Below are 19009 nucleotides of genomic sequence, written 5' to 3'. Positions count from 1 at the left end.
CAGTAAGAACATGGCGCCATGCTTGGTGCCATCAGGGATACAGACATGTAGGAGAGGTGATTCCTGGGCCTCAGGGAGGTTCCTGTGGGCTTGAGAGGCACCTGATATAGATCTGAAGCCTGTGGGACTCTCCCCAGACCTCAGGGTCTTCATTTTTAAAGTGAGATTGTTGGCCTACATGACCTGTGAGGCCCCTCTGAAGACTTCAGGAGTTCCATGAAAGTATTTGAACCTTGACAAAGAGCCATTTACAATAACTGCCATTGACTGCATGTTTTGTGCCATGCACTACACCAAGCACTTTACATGGATTTTGTGTTTAATTCTCTTAGTAATGTATGAGATAAATACTGTTAGCTCCATTTTACAGACAAGAAAACTGAGGTTCAGAGGAGTTAAGTGACTAATCCAAAATCACATAGCTGGTTTCGGACCCACTTCTCTCCACCTTTTGCTGGGGACTAGCTTTAGACTGTGGCTTACCCCTATGTTATGTAGCCTTCCAAAAGAAATTGGCTTATTGCCCGTAGTAGTTATTGTTTACATAAAGATTAGGAAGTTCCAGGTGGAACAATTCATAATTCAGGTTTATTATTTTAAAAAGAAGCCCGGGCATGGTGGCTCACACCTGTAATCCCAGCACTTTGGGAGGCTGAGCGGGCAGATCACTTGAGGTCAGGAGTTGGAAACCAGCCTGGCCCACATGGTGAAACCCCATCTCTACTAAAAATACAAAACAGTTAGCTGCGCATGGTGGCATGCGCCTGTAATCCCAGCTACTTGGGAGGCTGAGGCAGGAGAACTGCTTGAACCCAGGAGGTGGAGGTTGCAGTGAGCTGAGATCGCACCACTACACTCTAGCCTGGGCAACAGAGCAAGACTCTGTCTCAAAAAAAAAGAAAAAGAAAAAAAGAGGCTGGGTGTGGTGGCTCAAGCCTGTAATCCCAGCACTTTGGGAGACCGAAGTGGGAGGATTGCTTGAGCCCAGGAGTTTGAGACCAGCCTGGGAAACATGGTAAGAACCCGTCTTTACAAAACATGTAAAATTTAGCTGGGCATGGTGGCACATGCCTGTGATCCCAGCTGCTCTGGAGGCTGAGGCAGGAGGATCACTTGAGCCCTGGAGACTGAGGCTACAGTAAGCTGTGTTCATGCTACTGCACTTTAGCCTGGGTGACAGAGTGAAACCCTGTCTCAAAAAAAAAAAAAAGAAAAAAGAAAAGAAAAGAAATGAGATGATTCTGAATGCATGAACGCAGTGTATGACTTTACCATGAGCAGCATGCCTGACTTGACTCCCCAGAGCAGCTTTCTGCACTGGGGACTTCCTTAATGGAAGCTGGTCAAATAATTATATTTACTATCAATTTGACTTAATTGTGAGATTTCCCTTCCTGTTCTTGTAGAATTCTATCTTCTTTAAAGATGCTTATTTAACCTTATAATAAATTAATGATACTTCAAATAATGGCTTCCGTTTATATTCATTGACATTTCTGAGGGATTTAATATGAGAGATATGCTAATATTTAAGTAAAGCTGAGGAATTTGACTCAGCAAGCATGTATTAAACATTATTATATGTTAGGCACTGTACCAGGTGCCCCGAGTGAGGCCCCTACCCTCAGAACTTGCATGGTGATGGAGAGATAGGATCTGTACTCAACTATGCTATAGGACAGTGTGTGTCTAGCGTTATCAAAATAGAAGCACAGAGGAAGGACTGCTGAATTCCATCTAGGAACATCAAGGAAGGCTTCATGGAGGAAGCTTCTTTTGTGCTGGACTTTGACACATGGGTGGGCAAAGGTTAAATGTATATGTGTGGTAGAGATGGGCATTCGTGACCACAGAAGGAAAGAAAATTTGCTCAGTGCTTGTTACCTGCCCATCATTGTGTTGGAATTGGGAATGTAGAGATGACTGGGGTACTTAGGTTGGCTGGAAAATGGGGGAAGGGAGAGAAAGGAAAAGGTGGCGGGAAGTTATGAAGGGAAGTAAACCTGGCTGCCAGGCTAGGGTCAGGTGGCAGTGGCCTCAGTGCTATGGAGCTTGGGTTTAATTCAGGGGCAGTGGAGCCTAATGAAAGGTTTTTGAACAGCACCATGATCAAACTGTCTGTATTGAGGAGCTTGCCGTCTCTTACAGAGTTATAGTGTCTTATTTTTTTTCATTCAATCCTCATACTGGCTCCATGAGACAGGACTTCTTATCCCATTTTGCAGATGAGAAAGCCAAGGCTTAGCAAAATTAAGTATCTTGTTCACGGCGACATTTACACTAATAATTCAAGGAACTGCAGGTCGAGCCCCAATCTCCAAGCTTGACTCCAAAGCCTGAACCTGCAATGAGAAGGATAGGCTAGAGAAAGAGTAAGAAGCAAAAAAAGCTCATTGGGAGCCTGTGGCAATTGTCCAGGTGAGGAGTAAGGACAGGGGGAGGATGGATGAAAGTGGGAGGATGGATAAAGCTGGGGCAGCATCAGTAGCCCCAGAGTGACTGGGTTAGGTGGAGCAAGAGGGAGAGGAAGGAGTGCTCTGTAGGGTGGAGGAGGTGACGGAGGGCAGTGGACAGGATGGTAGCCCCACACTCACCAGTGACTCTTGTCATTGTGGTAAGGATGTGGCTGATCATATCATCCTGAGTCAGAAGAGTTTGGGAAGTGGACGAGTGACTCAGGTGAAAGCGTGATGAGCCTCTGAGTTCTGATTCCAGACCTTCCCTGGAGTTACCATCCATCACCTTTTACCACCTTAGCCGCCATTTCTCCGTTAGTACAGTGAGGCAGTGGAATGGCTTGTTGGTCAGGGTATTCCAGGGAAATTCCTGGCTATTTAGATCAGCTCATCAGTACCAACCCAGCTATTGCGAAATAGGCCTCTTTTGACCGCCCCAAGTGACACCTCCATTCTGAACCTCCATTCTGAATAGAATGGTAACAGTCCACCACATGCTTCCTCTCTCCCACCACTCAGCCCCTGCCTGCAGAAGCCGCATCTCAGATTGGATTTCCTGCCTCTGTGTCCTTAATGAGCACTTTTAGTAAGTGGTGTCACCATTCCTTCTGAACCACAGGCCCATTTAAACCAAAGGCATTAGGAAAATCAAGTATGAGCTCTCAGATTAGGTACACCATCATGATCTCATTCTCCCAAAGAACTTTGTCTTTAAAGAGCTCAATCATCTTCCCAAATCCATTCACAACCTGCAGGCAAGCAGGCATCACGAGAGCCTCATGACAAGCAGCAGCCTTCGTTTCCTTTTAAAAGGGGACAGGTCCTGCTTTGCTGACCCCTGGGAGGACCACCACAGCATGGCAAGGGGTGAGGAGCAGTGTGAGAGAGAGAAGGTGCTGAAGCCGGCTGTGGTCAGAATCCAAGTCTGAAGATGACGTGGTCCCCAGTGCCCCCTAGTGGTAGGAAGTTGTCTGGTGCTCTTTGTTCCGGGGAAAGGAGATGGCCTGTTTTAAACATCTTGTGGCCCAATTTCCTTCTCATCAGGGAAGATTTACTCCTGGGCTAAAGAGATAACCTGGCATCTGCTCTAGGTTCTCTGATTCCCTGAGGGCTGCACTGTTTGGGAGGATTCACACTTGCGCTCCCTGTGTCTGGAAAAAAGGCTCAGAAACCAAGGAGTAAAGAGAATGGGGGCTAGAAGTGATCCTTGCTTTCAGAGGTGCTCTAGGCTTGCCCTGTCCCAAATGTTAGCCACCAGCCACATGTGGCTATAGAGCATTCTGGAATATGGCTAGTCTGAATTCAGATGAGTCATAAATGCAAAATACATATTGGATTTCAAAGTCTTAATATGAAAAAAATATTTTTTACAGGGATTACTTGTTGAAATGATAATATTTTGGTTAAATAAAATATATTAAAATTAATTTCACTTGTTTCTTTTTCCTGTGCACTGTGGCTGCTAGAAAATTTAACATTACATTTCTACTGGATAGCATTGCTCTTCACGGATGGGCTTTCTGCCCAGAACAGGGGCCCACATGACTGAGACAGGTTCCAGGCCTGCCCTTGGGCCCACTTCCAGAGCTGTGGCTGACCTTTTGGAGAGGTAGAGTGGGCTTGGCCTTTGTAATTCAGCCCTCCCCTCCCAAAAAGCCCTCTGAAATCCTACCATTGAGAAGTAATCACTTTGGATAATCACTACTTTTCAAAATGCAAGTACCCTAGGATTAAGAACCTAACATCAACCAGGCATGGTGGCTCATGCCTGGAATCCCAGTACTTTGGGAGCCGAGGTGGGAGGATTGCTTGAGCCAGGAGTTTGAGACCAGCCTGGGCAATGCAGCAAGACCCTCATCTCTACAAAAATTTTAAAAATGAGCCAGGCATGGTGGCACACACCTGTAGTCCCAGCTATTCTGGAGGCTGAGGGGGGAAGATGGCTTGAGCCCAGGAGTTTGAGGTTATAGTGAGCTATGATCATGCCACTGCATTCCAACCTGGATGATAGAGTGAGACCCTGTTTCTAAAACAAAACAAACAAAACAAAAAACCAAACACCTAGTCTAAATATTCTGGGATCCCAGGGTGCCTACAAGATAGAGGAGGGGGCCCCAGAGAGAACTGTGGGAGGTAGAAAAACAGGAGTCAGAGGATACCGAGCTCCTGGCTGCCTTGCTCTTCCATTTTGTGCTCAGCTCCCTGGCTTTGAGGCCACCTGTCTCTTAATAGGTTGACCTCTACCCTACCTAAATGTTTCCTTGTCCTTAGGAAATGGGCCATTTGGTGCCGCTGGGAGTTTTATTTATTTATTTATTTTTGAGCCAGATTTTCGCTCTGTCATCCAGGCTGAAGTTCAGTGGTGCCATCTTGGCTCACTGCAACCTCTGCCTTCCAGGTTCAAGCGATTCTTGTGCCACAGCCTCCCAAGTAGTTGAGATTACAGACACGTACCACCACGCCCAGCTAATTTTTGTATTTTTAGTAGAGATGGGGTTTTTGCCATGTTGGCCAAGCTGGTCTCAAACTCCTGGCCTCAAGTGATCCACCCACCTCAGCTTCCCAAAGTGTTGTGATTATAGGCGTGAGCAACCTTGCCTGGCCTGGAGTTTTAGAAGAGTCATATCAGAAATTTTATTTTCTCCGTTCCTCTGTCATACCCATTCTGAGTGGTTTACCTGACCTGCGAAGGCTAAATTTCTTTTGTAATGCAGAAGGGCAGCTCCTATACTTTGTGTAAAAGGGCCCTGGATGGCTGAACATAGCATTACAATGTGCAGTATATGGAGCAGAATTTGTTCTGCAGCCTGGCATGCTTTAGACAGTTTTTAAGGAAAGAACAAACTGTGAGCTGTACGTGTTAGCTGTGGTCAGTGTACTGTGTGGGCCCCCAAGGGACAGCAGCAATTCTTTAGGGGTCTCAGTATATGAGTCTTGGGCAGGCCCTTACAGACTTTGGCTTTGTGTTTAGTAATGTAAATTCTTCTCCAGTGTTTGTGAGATGCCTTCTGTGTGCTTAGCATTGGATGAGGATTCAGTGGAGACTATCCAAGTTGGGATTTAGAGACCAGATTGCATTTGCCTCTCATGTAGCATCGCATTCTTAGACTTGCAATGCCTGTGATGTTTTTGTTTTGTTTTGTTTTCTCTTCTAGGCGTTTATAAACTGGAAAGAGGCTAAACTGACTTGGAGTTTTTTCAAACAGTCTTTCTTGAAACAGATTTTGACAGAAGGTAAGTAGACGGTCACTCTGAATCGTCGGGAGACCATAGTAGAAGGGGATTTCATAGGACTGCCAATTACCTGGGTCCAGACCACCTGTCCAGAGCCTCTGGGGCAGAAGAATTTCAGAAATGGGAGGAGGGGGCTTAATACGGAGAGAGAAACCAACGTCTGTTTAGTTTGATGCTTTACTTAGTGGTCTAATTTAAATCTCTCCACAGCCTTATAAGAAACATATTGTTCCCCTTCATCATGGATGAGGAAACTAAGGGTCAGTGAGGTTGCAGAACTTCTTTAGGGTTTTATAGTAACAAGGAACAGCTTAACTGGGATCCAGGTCTAACTCCAAAACCCCATGTTATATGATTTTTATGAATTTATTATGAAAGTATTATATCAGTTACATAAAAGTATTTTTATCTTTTTTTTTTTTTTTTTTTTTTGAGATGGAGTCTTGCTCCGTCGCCCAAGCTGGAGTACAGTGGTGCTATCTTGGCTCACTGCAAGCTCCACCTCCCAGATTCATGCAATTCTCCTGCCTCAGCCTCCCGAGTAGCTGGGACTATAGGTGCCCACCACCACACCCAGCTAATTTTTTTGTATTTTTAGTAGAGACGGAGTTTCACCGTGTTAGCCAGGATGGTCTCGAGCTCCTGACCTTGTGATCCGCCTGCCTCAGAGTGCTGGGATTACAGGCGCGAGCCACCACACCCAGCCTTTTTATCATTTTATATCATTTATTTATATCATTTTATTTTCTTCTTCTTCTTTTTAAAAATTATGTCAATTCCCTAATCCTGGATTTATTTTCTTAAACAACAAAATGCACTTGTATGAGAGTTTGGTCAGACTTTGGTCCTTTCAGTTTACCTATGACAGAGCTCTCAATGTGGAGGGCCAGCAAGGGGCTGGAAGCACATTTAGTTTTTGTATGTATACGTGTTGGTTTACTTATACCCAGCTTTAATTTAAAAAGTGAGATTTAAGACAGCTGTAAGTTGCTGAAGGTAGTAGTTTCTCTCTTCATATATATTTCATATCCATATACCTATTACTGAATGTATTTTTAATCTTTTCAAAAATGTTCTTTTAATTATAAAATATAGTCCCGTTAGAAAAAAATAAGAAAATAGAAAAAATAGTACTAGCATTCTAATACAACTGTTATTATCTTGTTATTTTATTTCCCCCCCATCTGTATTTTTTGTTCATTATGTCTCCAAAAGAAAGCAACTCCCCCTATGCCTCGCTTTCCCCATCTGTGAACAAGGCATAGGACCAGGCAGTGTCTGAGGGCTCTCTGATCTTTGAGAGTACACACGTTTCCAGCCTAACCTTATAACTTTGCTATTACAAAAATGAAACTGTTCCGAGGCCTTCTCAGGGAAGGGAGGGTCAGAAGCCTCAGAAGAGCTGAGTGAAGGGCCTGAGCACTTAGCTCCTGGGGAGCAGAGACTGTGCCGTTCACTACTGCCTCCCTGTGGCCTGGCACAGGAGGGCTATTCAGCATGTATTTGTGAATGGGGTAAGAAAAGCAACAACGTAACTATTGTGAAATGTGTATGATGATAGTTCACATTGTTGTAAGAACAGGAAAATCGGTGGAGGGAGTTTTGGAAAGGACGGTTGCTCATATGCATTTTTTTCCTTCCAAGGTTTTAAGAGGAGTTTTAATAAGTTTGAAGGAATGGATCCAGTCCAAGTGATGGCCCTAAATTGGTTTTCTGGATTACAGACAACACGTGTCTCTAGACATGTCTTTGCAGCAGCTGGTTTAAGTTTACTGCAAACTAAAGCCTCCAGAGCTCGACCTGAATGTGGTGCCAGGAGCCTGCTCCATGGTTGGATCCCCCTAGCCTGACTCCCTGACTGGCAGAGTGCCATTAGGAACTTCTCAGGGCCTCCATCTCCTTGGCTGTGAAATAAGGAAGTTGCCTGACTGAGATCCTCAGATTCGATATATTTTTAAAACTACAGCTCTAAAAAAGTTGAAATCCCTGGTGGGTTTTTTTGTTTTTTGTTTTTTGTTTTTTTTTTTGTAGATAGGGTCTCACTCTGTCACCCAGGCTGGAATGCAGTGGTGCAAACACAGCTCACTGCAGCCTTGACCTCTCGGGCTCAAGTGATCCTCCCACCTCAGCCTCCCAAGTAGCTGGGACTACAGGCAAGGCACCTACCATTACGCCTAGCCAATATTTTAATTTTTTTGTAGAGACAGGGTCTTGTGATGTTGCCCAGACTGGTCTTGAACTCCTGGACTCAAGCGATCCTCCTGCCTCGGCCTCCCAAAGTGCTGGAATTACAGGCATGAGCCACTGAGCTCAGCCTGAAATCACTTTTTGTAATAGCAAAAATGTATGTGCTGTTACTTCTGCCCCCACATTTCCTGAACACTATGCCAGGTGCTGAGAATACTGAGATGAATGAGTAACAGGCCATGGCCTCAGGCATTGCATTCTCTCACCAAAGACACAGACATTTATGTGGTTAACTGTTACTTGGCTGTGAGGTGTGTGGTACTTGGAAACTCATTTCCTAGAGCTTTGCTAGGAAACCAGGGTCATAGAGGTGACTGAGAGGGGCTCCTGCCCTCAGGGAGTCTACAGAATGTAGGAAGGAGAGGTCTATTTTGCCAAAAGACAGGGAGGGCCCTGCAGAAAAGACACACTAGGTGGTGAGAATGACAGGAGCCAAGGTGGGCCCAGCCTGACTCAAAGCAGCTGGAGGGCTAAAACCTGGGAGGTAGGGTGCAGCAGAAGATGACAGGGTGATGAGGGTGAGGTTGGCAAAGGGAATCCAAAATGATAGCTTGGGGTCAGTGTATAAAAGCCCACAAATAGAGAATTAAGGAGCCTGGACTTTTTGCAAACATTAAAGAGTCATTTTGGCCCGGCACGGTGGCTCACGCCTGTAATCCCAGCACTGTGGGAGGCCAAGGTGGGCGGATCATCTGAGGTAAGGAATTCGAGACCAGCCTGGCTAGCACAGTGAAACCCCATCTCTACTAAAAATACAAAAATTAGCTGGGCGTGGTGGCAGGCGCCTGTTATCCCAGCTACTCGGGAGGCAGAGGTTGCAGTGAGCCCAGATAGCACCATTGCACTCCAGCTTGGGCGACAAGAGCGAAACTCTGTCTCAAAAAAAAAAAAAAAACCGTTTAAAGATATGAAAGCAAGCTGGGTGTGTTGGCTTATGCCTGTAATCCCAGCACTTTAGGAGGCCGAGGCGGGAGGTCAGGAGTGCAAGACCAGTCTGGCCAACATGGGGAAACCCCGTCTCCACTAAAAAATAAAAAAAAAACATTAGCTGGGTATGGTGGCGGGTGCCTGTAATCCCAGCTACTCAGGAGGCTGAGGCAGAAGAATCGCTTGAACCCAGGAAGCAGAAGTTGCAGTGAACAAGATCGCGCCACTGTACTCCAGTCTGGGTGACAGATCAAGACTCTGTCTCAAAAAAAAAAAAAAAAAAAAAGATATGAAAGCAGAGACTGATTTAAGAGCTGTGTTTGAGGCCGGGCGCAGTGGCTCACACCTGCAATCCAAGCACTTTGGGAGGCCAAGGCAGGTGAATCACTTGAGGTCAGGAGTTCGAAACTGGCCTGGCCAACATGGTGAAACCCATCTACTAAAAATACAAAAAAAAAAAAAAGTGCTGGGCGTGGTGGTGGACACCTGTAATCCCAGCTACTCAGGAGGCTGAGGCAGGAGAATCTCTTATGTCTGGGAGGCAGAGGTTGCAGTGAGCTGAGATCGCGCCACTGCGCTCTAGCCTGGGCGACAGAATAAGACTCTGTCTCAAAACAACAACCACAACAAAACAAAACTGTATTTGCAGAAGCTGAAACTGTTAGCAGTGAGGGTGGATCCAAGCAGCACAGAGACACAGGCCTGTGAGGACCTGCAGTGGTCCCTACCACAAACACAGTGGCAGGGGCTTGGAGAGAGAGTCAGGGTGGGAGAAAGTCTTGAGAGAAGATCCTCACTGCTTCTAGCCTCTTGATGCTTTCCTTTTTGAGCAAGTTACTAGGAGGTGAGAATTTGCCCTTCAGGGCGTGGGCACTGTTTAGTGCTCCTTTTCCATAGTGGTCAACACTTTTTCTTCATAGATGAGAAACTTCATGAAAGCCAAGGGGATGGGGGCCCTGGCTGGTGTCTTCACCTTGAAGGCATTAGACTGTCTTAAATTTGAATCATGAACTCAGACGTGAGTTCATGATTCAAATTTAAGACAGTCTAATGCCTTGCCAGCCCCCAGGGAGCTGTCTCCACCCCTGAGGAACCTTTGGATAAGCTTGTGCATATAATCATGGACTCTTCACAGATAATTTACGCTCAGATTATCTGACCTCCCCTTAAGACTTGGGACCATCATTTTCATTATTAACATTTAATAATCTCCACATACTTTTTAAAAAACTTATTTTTAGGGCTGGGCGTGGTGGCTTACGCCTGTAATCCCAGCACTTTGGGAGGCTGAGGTGGGCAGATCACGAGGTCAGGAGATCGAGACCATCCTGGCTAACACAGTGAAACCCCATCTCTACTAAAAATACAAAAAAAATTAGCCGGGCGCGGTGGCGGGCACCTGTAGTCCCAGCTGCTCGGGAGACTGAGGCAGGAGAATGGCATGAACCCAGAAGGCAGAGCTTGCAGGGAGCCGAAATCGTGCCACTGTACTCCAGCCTGGGTGACAGAGCGAGACTCCGTCTCAAAAAAAAAAAAAAACCTTTTTAGATTTGTTTTATTTTTATTTTTTTTATTTGTAATTTAACTGGCTTGGAGATTTGCTGTCAATAAAGTCCTCAGCACTTTCCAAATTGTTACTCTGAGATTATTTGAAATCAACATTAGGACAAGGACATGTCTTTAACTGATTACCTAGTATTTCTCCTTTATTTGTCAGCTGGAAAAGTTGATAGCTGGTAAGAGAAAGGAAACAATAAAGTAATGTGCATTTGACGTTGCTAATTATTTTGCTTTTTTGTTTATAGGCGAGCGATATGTGATGACATTTTTGAATGTATTGAACTTTGGTGATCAGGGTAAGATGAAATTCTGTAGTGTTTTAATTAAAGGTGAACACTATTAATAGATACTTCCTAATACTTTTCTCTGATATATTTAATGAAAGATGAACCTGAAGATTAAAGAAAATCCTGAAGATTGTAAATTGTAGGTCTTTGTATGGACTATGCCCTCCAATGTGACTTTGGTGTCAGGTATTCTGGTGAGACCCCGGCCCTCTAGTTTGCCTCCTGAGAGCTCTGGTGTTCATTTTGGGAGGTGGGAGGTGCCAAGAGAGGAGAAAAGGGAGCTCACTGTCACAGCCACAAAAATCTGCCCCATGTTTGTGTGGCTAGACAGTCTTTCAGGATTTTCATTTTTATCTTTTAATGTAATCCCAAAGTAACTGAAATCAAATAGAAAAACATCAACTTTGCATTAATGACCTGTATAAGAAAGTACTGTTGATGGAAGCATTCTGTATCTTGACTGTATCAATGTTGGTATCCTGGTTGTGATATTGTACTATAGTTTTACAAAATGTTACCACTGGGTAAAGGGTATATATGGGATCCCTCTATTACTTCCTATTTTTTTGTCTTTTTTATTGTTTTTTTTTTTTTTGAGACAGGGTCTCATTCTATTGCCCAGGCTGGAGTGCAGTGGTACCATCACAGCTCACTGCAGCCTGAACCTCCTGGGCTTGGGTGATCCTCCCACCTCAGCCTCCCAAATAACTGGGACTACAAATGCACACCACCACGCCTGGCTAATTTTTTCCATTTTTGTAGAGACAGGGTTTTTCCGTGTTTCCCAGGCTCATCTCAAACTCCCTGGCTCAAGCAGTCCACCCACCCTGGCCTTCCAAAGTGCTGGGATTATAGGCATGAGCCACCGTGCCTGGCCACTATTACTTCTTATAACTCTGTGTGAATCTATAATTATCTCAAGATAAACAAACTTTAATGAAAATATTAAATAATTTTAATAGTGCTATAAAAATTAAAGTAGAAAAACCAACATGATTGTTGTTTCTTCTTTTTTGTTTTGTAGGTGTGTATGACATAGTGAATAATCTTGGCTCCCTTGTGGCCAGATTAATTTTCCAGCCAATAGAGGAAAGTTTTTATATATTTTTTGCTAAGGTGCTGGAGAGGGGAAAGGATGCCACACTTCAGAAGCAGGTAATGTTGGTTCTTATGTCATCTCTCAAGTGAATTCTCCCTTTAATTGCAAGACAGACAGGAGTGTGAAGCAGTCTGTTTCTCTTCTGTTTGATCGGGAATTTTCTTATAGATTTCATTCTTCTATTACATTCTTCATGATAGTGGGACCCAGGGCTCACCTCTTCTTTCGTGGCCTTGTCCCTTTGCTCTTGGCTGTCCCTTCCTTCTCACACCTTTGTTACTCATTGTGACCTTACTCTTTTTGGAGGGGGGATAGAGTCTTGCTCTGACGCCCAGCCTGGAGTGCAGTGGCATGACCTCGGCTCACTGCAACCTCCACCTCCCAAGTTCAAACGATTCTCCTGCCTCAGCGTCCTGAGTAGCTGGGACTACAGGCATGCGCCACCACACCCAGCTAATTTATGTATTTTTAGTAGAGATGGGGTTTTGCCATGTTGGCCAGGCTGGTCTTGAACTCCTGACCTCAGGCAATCTGCCCACCTCAGCCTCCCAAAGTGCTAGGGTTACAGGTGTGAGCCCCCATACCTGGCCATGTGACCTTACTCTTGATCCAGCCCTCTCAGGACTCTAAAGCTGTCCCCATTGCCCTGCAGATGCCCAGCCATGAGCTAGTCTTAGGCATAAGAATGCTTCCCTTATCCTCAGAGTCTCAAGAGCCAAAGGATGCAGAAGTTGGAGCCAGGCTAATCAAGGGCATAGGGAGGAGAGGAAGTGGTTGTTGGCTTTCACTCACCACACCAATTATTTAAGCTTCTTACAACTGGGACATGCCCAGAGCTACACTCTGACTGTAAGATTCTGTATACTCGGGTTGGTAAATACAGAAGAAGAGATTTTAATCTAGGAGTATTTTGTTGTAGGAGCTTCACTTTTTCCAAAACCACTGAAAATGTCTGACTTTTCTTAGAATAGCAAGCTAGTTCAGCCTCTTGCTTGTCTTAGAAGAAATTTAGTAAAATACAGTTTATGCACAATATCTCAAAATGAGCTAATCTGGTACTCAGTCTGATTTAGGAATATTTTCCTAAGAGTACCTTCACAGTATCATCATAATTTTGGAATGTTTAGCAGGAGAAGCACAGAGCTGGCTAGTGTATATGAAAACTTGCTGCACATTTAAGAATAAATATTAGTGGTCTGGTGCAGTGGCTCATGCCTGTAAGCCTCATGCTTTGGGAGGCCAAGGCAGGAGGATTGCTTGAGGCCAGGAGTTTGAGATTAGCCTGGTCAACATAGTGAGACTCCCTTCTCTATTTCTATTTAAAAAAAAAAAAAAGAACAAATATCAGAGGGGAAAGTGAGTGTTTCCTAAGCAATATTTGAAACAATTTATCCCAAGTGAATTGAAAACTAACCCTCCCCCTTACTACCTAAGGAGACACACACTTTTTCCTTCATTTGCTAACTGACTTGAAAACAAACACGCTACAAAAAAATAGTGATATCCATCACGCTGTTGGAAGAGTGAACTGTAAAACAGTGAAGGGAGAAGGCCAGACGTGAAGGATGAAGGTTTTCTTCAGCTCATGATTCATCCAACTTCCTTCCCTCTTCCCTGGCCCCAGGAGGACGTTGCTGTGGCTGCTGCAGTCTTGGAGTCCCTGCTCAAGCTGGCCCTGCTGGCCGGCCTGACCATCACTGTTTTTGGCTTTGCCTATTCTCAGCTGGCTCTGGATATCTACGGAGGGACCATGCTTAGCTCAGGATCCGGTACGCACAAGAGTTTTTCTGGATTTTTTCTGATTTCCCAACATAAATAGAAGAGTCACGAAATTCAAGAACTTGTGCACACACAGTTGTTATCTGTGTCAGTGTAGGGAAAACTGTCTGGTGGCGGGGGCTGTGGGACTGTTCCCCTCGTTCAACTCCAGACACACACTCAAGGTATAGGCAGGGGCGTTGGCACCAGGACAATCAGCTTCCCCAGCCTCACTTGGAGAAGTTATTAGGACTTCTCCTTGCTGTTGGCTTTCCTCTCGGGCCTAGAATGTGTTTTGCCAAGTGCTTCCCTGTGCTCCATCTGGGGTGAGGGAGGAAGGCAGAGGGCAGACGGTAATGAGTCTCCACTTGGTACTAAACACATCTGAAGATAGTAAATGCCACATAAATCTCCCAGCCTAGTGCATAAAAGCCTCTGAAGGATAACCCAAAGCCATTTGCAGAGAATAAAATTGATCTCTGCAAATAAAATGGTATATTTAATCCAGTGACTCTCAGTTTTTGAAGAAGAAAAGTATTGAGTGAGTCTAATTTTGAAACACCAGGCCGCTGAGGATCTCACAGCACTTGTTAGGTCTTGGGGACTTCACCAATTTCAAAATGTGCTGGGCTGTAAGCTGGCAGTCCATTTGCAGTGCTTCATCTTGGGTTTAGCAAAGATGTTTTTAATTTCTCAGGTCGCTGGACAAGAACGCTGAGGACTTCTTTCTGCTGCCCCATCTCAATATAAAGGGCTTTGTCAAATGCCATTTTACAAGTTCACTAGCATGTTTTAGTCTCCACTACAATGGGGCCCAAACTTTTGGTGTTAGGGGAGGAAGGGCCAGGTTTCTATACCAGAGCAAAGGTCATTAAGTTTGGAGAAACACCTGCTGTGAAACCAGTGAAGTGGTTTGCAGCTCCCTGGGGCTTGTGCTGTGAGAAGTGTATTTCCATCTGGCAGCTGCGGGGAGGCCTCATGAGGAAGGCATTAGTAAGTTTATGGGCAGAGATTGGGAACTCGACTATTCTGTAGCAGCTCTTCCCCTTTAGAAAGCAGTCACCAAGGAGCAGCCTCTAATGTCACACAGTCACAGGGCGTTGCCTCAAGGAGGGGGCTGTCCCATCATTATCATGACTCAGCCCATCATCTTAGTTTTGAAAGTGGAACTCGCAACACTGCTGTCCCCAGTTGTGTACTTGTCTTTGTCTTCACCCTGGAAGTGGACTACTTACCTGTGAGCTGTACTGGCCATCTCCAGATGTGGGACTCGGACACAGCACGGACAGGCTTTTGTGTAGGGGTGTGGCTTCTCTTCCGTTGTTTGGGATTAGCCCTGCATTTAATTAGGGTCTTTGTAAGTGTTCTAGAGGCTTTTCTTAGAAATCCTTCTCACACCTAGCTTTGCTTTGCTTTTTCTTTTCTTTTTTCTTGGTAACTCACAGAACAACACCTAGCTTTTCTATCCTTAAGCAAAACCCACACATTCACAGAATTTCCCCAAGATTTCTTACCTTTCTCTCTTAGGTGCTTCTCTCTTGCCCCTCTGCCTTTTACTTTTTTCCTTCTCTATCCCCTTGTCTTAATGAACTAGGGCTGCCATGACAAAGTACCACAGGCTGCGTGGCTTTAAACAACAGAACATATTGTCCGTCAGTTCTGGAGGCCAGAAGTGCACAATGAAGCTATGGCCAGGGCCGTGTTCTCTCTGAAGGCTCGAGGAGAGGCCCCTTCCTACCTCTTCTAGTTGCTAATGGTTGCTGGCATCCTGGCGTTCCTTGACTTGCAGCTGCAGTACTGCGGTCACATGGCTGTGTTCTCTCTGTCTTCACGTCATCATCCCCCTTGCGCTCTTCACGTCATCATCTCCCTGCGCGTGTCTGCCTCAGTGTGCAAGTTTCCCCCACTTTTTTTTTTTTTTTTAGTGAGATGAAGTCTCACTCTATCACCCAGGCTGGAGTACAGTGGTGCGATCTCGGCTCACTGCAGCCTCCACCTCCCGGGTTCAAGAGACTCCCGCCTCAGCCTCCCGAGTAGCTGGGATCACAGGCACACCCTACCACACCCGACTAAGTTTTTGTATATTTAGTAGAGACGGGGTTTCGCCATGTTGGCCAGGCTGGTCTCAAACTCCTGACCTCAGATGATCTGCCCCCCTTCAGCCTCCCAAAGTGCTGAGATTACAAGCATGAGCCACTGCACCCGACCAAGTTTCCCCTTTTTATAAGGACACCTGTCATATAGGATCAGGGCCTGCCCTAATGACCTCATTTTAACTCAGTTTTCTTCATGAACACCCTGTTTCCAAATAAGGACAGATTCTCAGGTACCACTGGTCAGGACATCAACATATCTATTTTGGGGGGACAGTTCAACCTAAAACACCCCTCAATTCAGTCTATAATCGAAGGTTGGTTCCATTCTTGAATTCCCCAAATGGACACAAAACCCTTTACGTGAGTCACTGCTTGGTGCCAGAGTTTGTGTTCTCCATGCCTCACGACAGCCCACTGTTCACCTACTGATGGGCCCTCCTGTGCCATTAGCGTTCAGTTACCACGTAAGGAGGCCCCCCACTCCTCTCTGCTTCTGCCAGGGAGAGGAGGATGGGGAGAAGCAGGAGGCACACTTGAGCATAGCCTTGAGCCTCCCAGGTGCAGAGCCTGGTCCCCGCCTCCCTTCCTGGAGTCACCGTCAGCTGGGGTGGGGGCCAGGCTACTTCCTGCAGCGGCTTGACAAGCAAAATGCAATGTGAGGTGATAAACATGGAATCTGAGACAGGGCCGTGGAAAACGGTTTTTTGTTGAGTGTCGGGGCTGCCCTGTTAGTATTCCTTTTATAATTTTGTGACTGCCATAAAACTGTTTAGGGGTCCCACAGCATGGAGATCTTTTGTATTAAACAGCTTTCATAAACCCTGAATGAGTTCCAGATTCTGAGACTCCGGAACTTCAGTCCCCCTCCTTTTCTTTCAGTGGTTATGTGTTTTTTTTGGGGGGTTTTTTTTTCCCCCTTTGTTGAGGTATAATTTACATAAAGTAAAATGCTGTTCTCTTAAGAGTACAGTTTGGTAAGTTTTGACAAATATGTACAAAAAATCCCATGTAACTACCAAACAGATTCAGACATAGAATATCTCCATTTCCCCAGAAAGTTCTTTTGGGACCCTTTCTAGTCAACTACCCCACTCCACCTCAGAAACAAAGAGAAATCAGAAGAAATCTGATTTCTATCACCATGGATCAGTATTTCTTTTAAAAGTAATTTCATATCAATGAAATGCAGCATGTGCGCTCTTGCATTTGGCATATTTCCTTCAATATAAAGTTTTTGAGATTCTTCCATGGTTTCGCATGGATCAGTGATTTTTATTATCTTTTCTTGCTAAGTATTCCTTTGTGTGGATGGCCCACGTTTTGTTTATTCTTTCTTCTGTTGATGGTCAGTTTTGGCTATTATGAATCAAACTGCTACACATGCTTTTGTGTAAGTGTTTTTGTGAACATGTGTGTTCATTTCTGTTGGATATATACCTAGGGGTGCAATTGCTGGGTCGTAGGTTAGGTGTATGTTTATTTTATTAGGTGCTTGATTATGGCCCTCTTAAAAGGGGGGAATCAATCCCATTTGTAAGCCTCCTGTTCTCTGCTTAGAAGATTTTTCCGAAGCTTGTTAGCTATAGAACTGCATTACTTTGTTATAGAAGAAAATACTATTATGGGCACTGGTTCTCACTTTGGATTTGTGTAATTTTCTGTTGGTCCTGGGCCCTGGGCTTTTGTTAAAGGTCTTTTCTTCAGGACCTGCTCAACTGAGATTCCCTTAACATGCAGGGTCACTACTGACTTTGAGTCCAAACCAGCAGGCCTATTCATGCTGATGAAAAAAGGGAACAGACTTGCTTGCTAGCCAGATAAGCTTTTAGTTGTCCAGCAAGAGATCTGTACATTTATTCATAATTGTTCTTTTTTGTGTGTGTGATAAGGTCTTGTTCTGTCACCCAGGCTGGAGTGCAGTGGCACTATCATGGCTCACTGCAGCTCTGACCTCCCCAGACTCAGGTGATCCTCCCACCTCAACCTCCCGAGTAGCTGGGCCTACAGGCGTGCCCACCACACACAGCTAACTTTTGTATTTTTGGTAGACACGGGGTTTCATCATGTTGCCCAGGCTGGTCTCTAACCTCTGGGCTCTAGCAGTCTGCCGGCCTTGGGCCTCCCAAAGTGCTAGGATTACAGGCATGAGCCACCGTGCCCAGCCTGTCATTTTGTTTTTTGCTGATTATTTAGTCAATGCCATAGAATGTTGGGAATCCTTCTAGATTATTAAGACCCTGGGCTCTAGCATGCAGTCTGCCCATTGCTGATACCAGCAGACCTCATAGTCTGGTTCTAGTTCTCTGGGTACTCAGCAGCACTGAGGGTACATGTGGGCCTTCTGATTGGGCTCTGGAGTCTCAGTGAGTTGTTTCCTTGTAGGTCCTGTTTTGCTGCGTTCCTACTGTCTCTATGTTCTCCTGCTTGCCATCAATGGAGTGACAGAGTGTTTCACATTTGCTGCCATGAGCAAAGAGGAGGTCGACAGGTGGGTAACCTAGCAGGTACACCTTTAATCATGGCCTTCAGCCAAAATGAAGTAACTTGTCAAGCTTTTTGCTTTTCATTCTGAACATGCATTTACAGATGGCTGTTTTAGAGGCAACACTTAGTCCACCAGTGTGGTGCTCCCCTGGGATCTCTGTGGCACCAGCATGGTTCAGCAAGTGCTCCCCACTGTAGGGCTGGGAGGCAGCAACTACTCTTTGCCTCCCCTTTGTGGAGGAAGAAACATCGGCTCTGAAAGGTTACATTAGTCCAGGTTTGCAGAGTCAGGCACCAGACAAGCTAGATTTCCATTCCTCCACCTCCTTGCTCACCCCAGAAGAGTGGTCCTCCAGTAAGTTACTGAGGAGCTTCTTCAAGATGCACATTCCTACCCCTGAGAACCTGATTGGTGGGTCTTTGAGAATCTCAGGGATTCTGTGACACTTCTCCTGAGAAAAGCCCAAGTGCACACATACATCTCATCTTGCCATAATTTTTTCTCAACTCTTGACTCCAGATCAGGATTCCTGTCCTGGAATCCCCTACCAGTGGTTCTTTTTTTTTTTTTTTTTTTTTTTTTTTTGAGATGGAGTCTCGCTCTGTCCCCCAGGCTTGAGTGCAGTGGCGCGGTCTCGGCTCACTGCAAGCTCTGCCTCCCAGGTTCACGCCATTCTCCTGCCTCAGCCTCCCAGGTAGCTGGGACTACAGGCGCCTGCCACCATGCCTGGCTAATTTTTTGTATTTTTAGTAGAGATGGGGTTTCACCGTGTCAGCCAGGTTGGTCTCGATCTCCTGACCTTGTGATTCTCCCGCCTTGGCCTCCCAAAGTGCTGGGATTACAGGCATGAGCCACCGTGC

The 19009-nt window shown here is 45.4% G+C and overlaps 1 protein-coding gene across 8 annotated transcripts in view; it reads left to right on the top strand.

Annotated features, from left to right (window-relative positions):
• Positions 1-19009, top strand: part of RFT1 (RFT1 homolog) — a 63651-nt gene that overhangs the window by 12956 nt on the left and 31686 nt on the right. For all 8 annotated transcript variants that reach the window (XM_063602450.1, XM_055110058.2, XM_003818742.5 and 5 more), the window contains 5 exons: positions 5612-5690; positions 10670-10720; positions 11736-11866; positions 13435-13579; positions 18047-18152. In XM_063602450.1, the coding sequence (XP_063458520.1) occupies positions 5612-5690; positions 10670-10720; positions 11736-11866; positions 13435-13579; positions 18047-18152 (512 nt within the window). The remainder of the gene's footprint in view (positions 1-5611; positions 5691-10669; positions 10721-11735; positions 11867-13434; positions 13580-18046; positions 18153-19009) is intronic.

This window comes from Pan paniscus, chromosome 2 (genome assembly GCF_029289425.2).
Source record: "Pan paniscus chromosome 2, NHGRI_mPanPan1-v2.0_pri, whole genome shotgun sequence".
Classification (NCBI taxonomy): Eukaryota; Metazoa; Chordata; class Mammalia; order Primates; family Hominidae; genus Pan; species Pan paniscus.
This window is presented reverse-complemented; position numbering and strand designations above follow the sequence as displayed.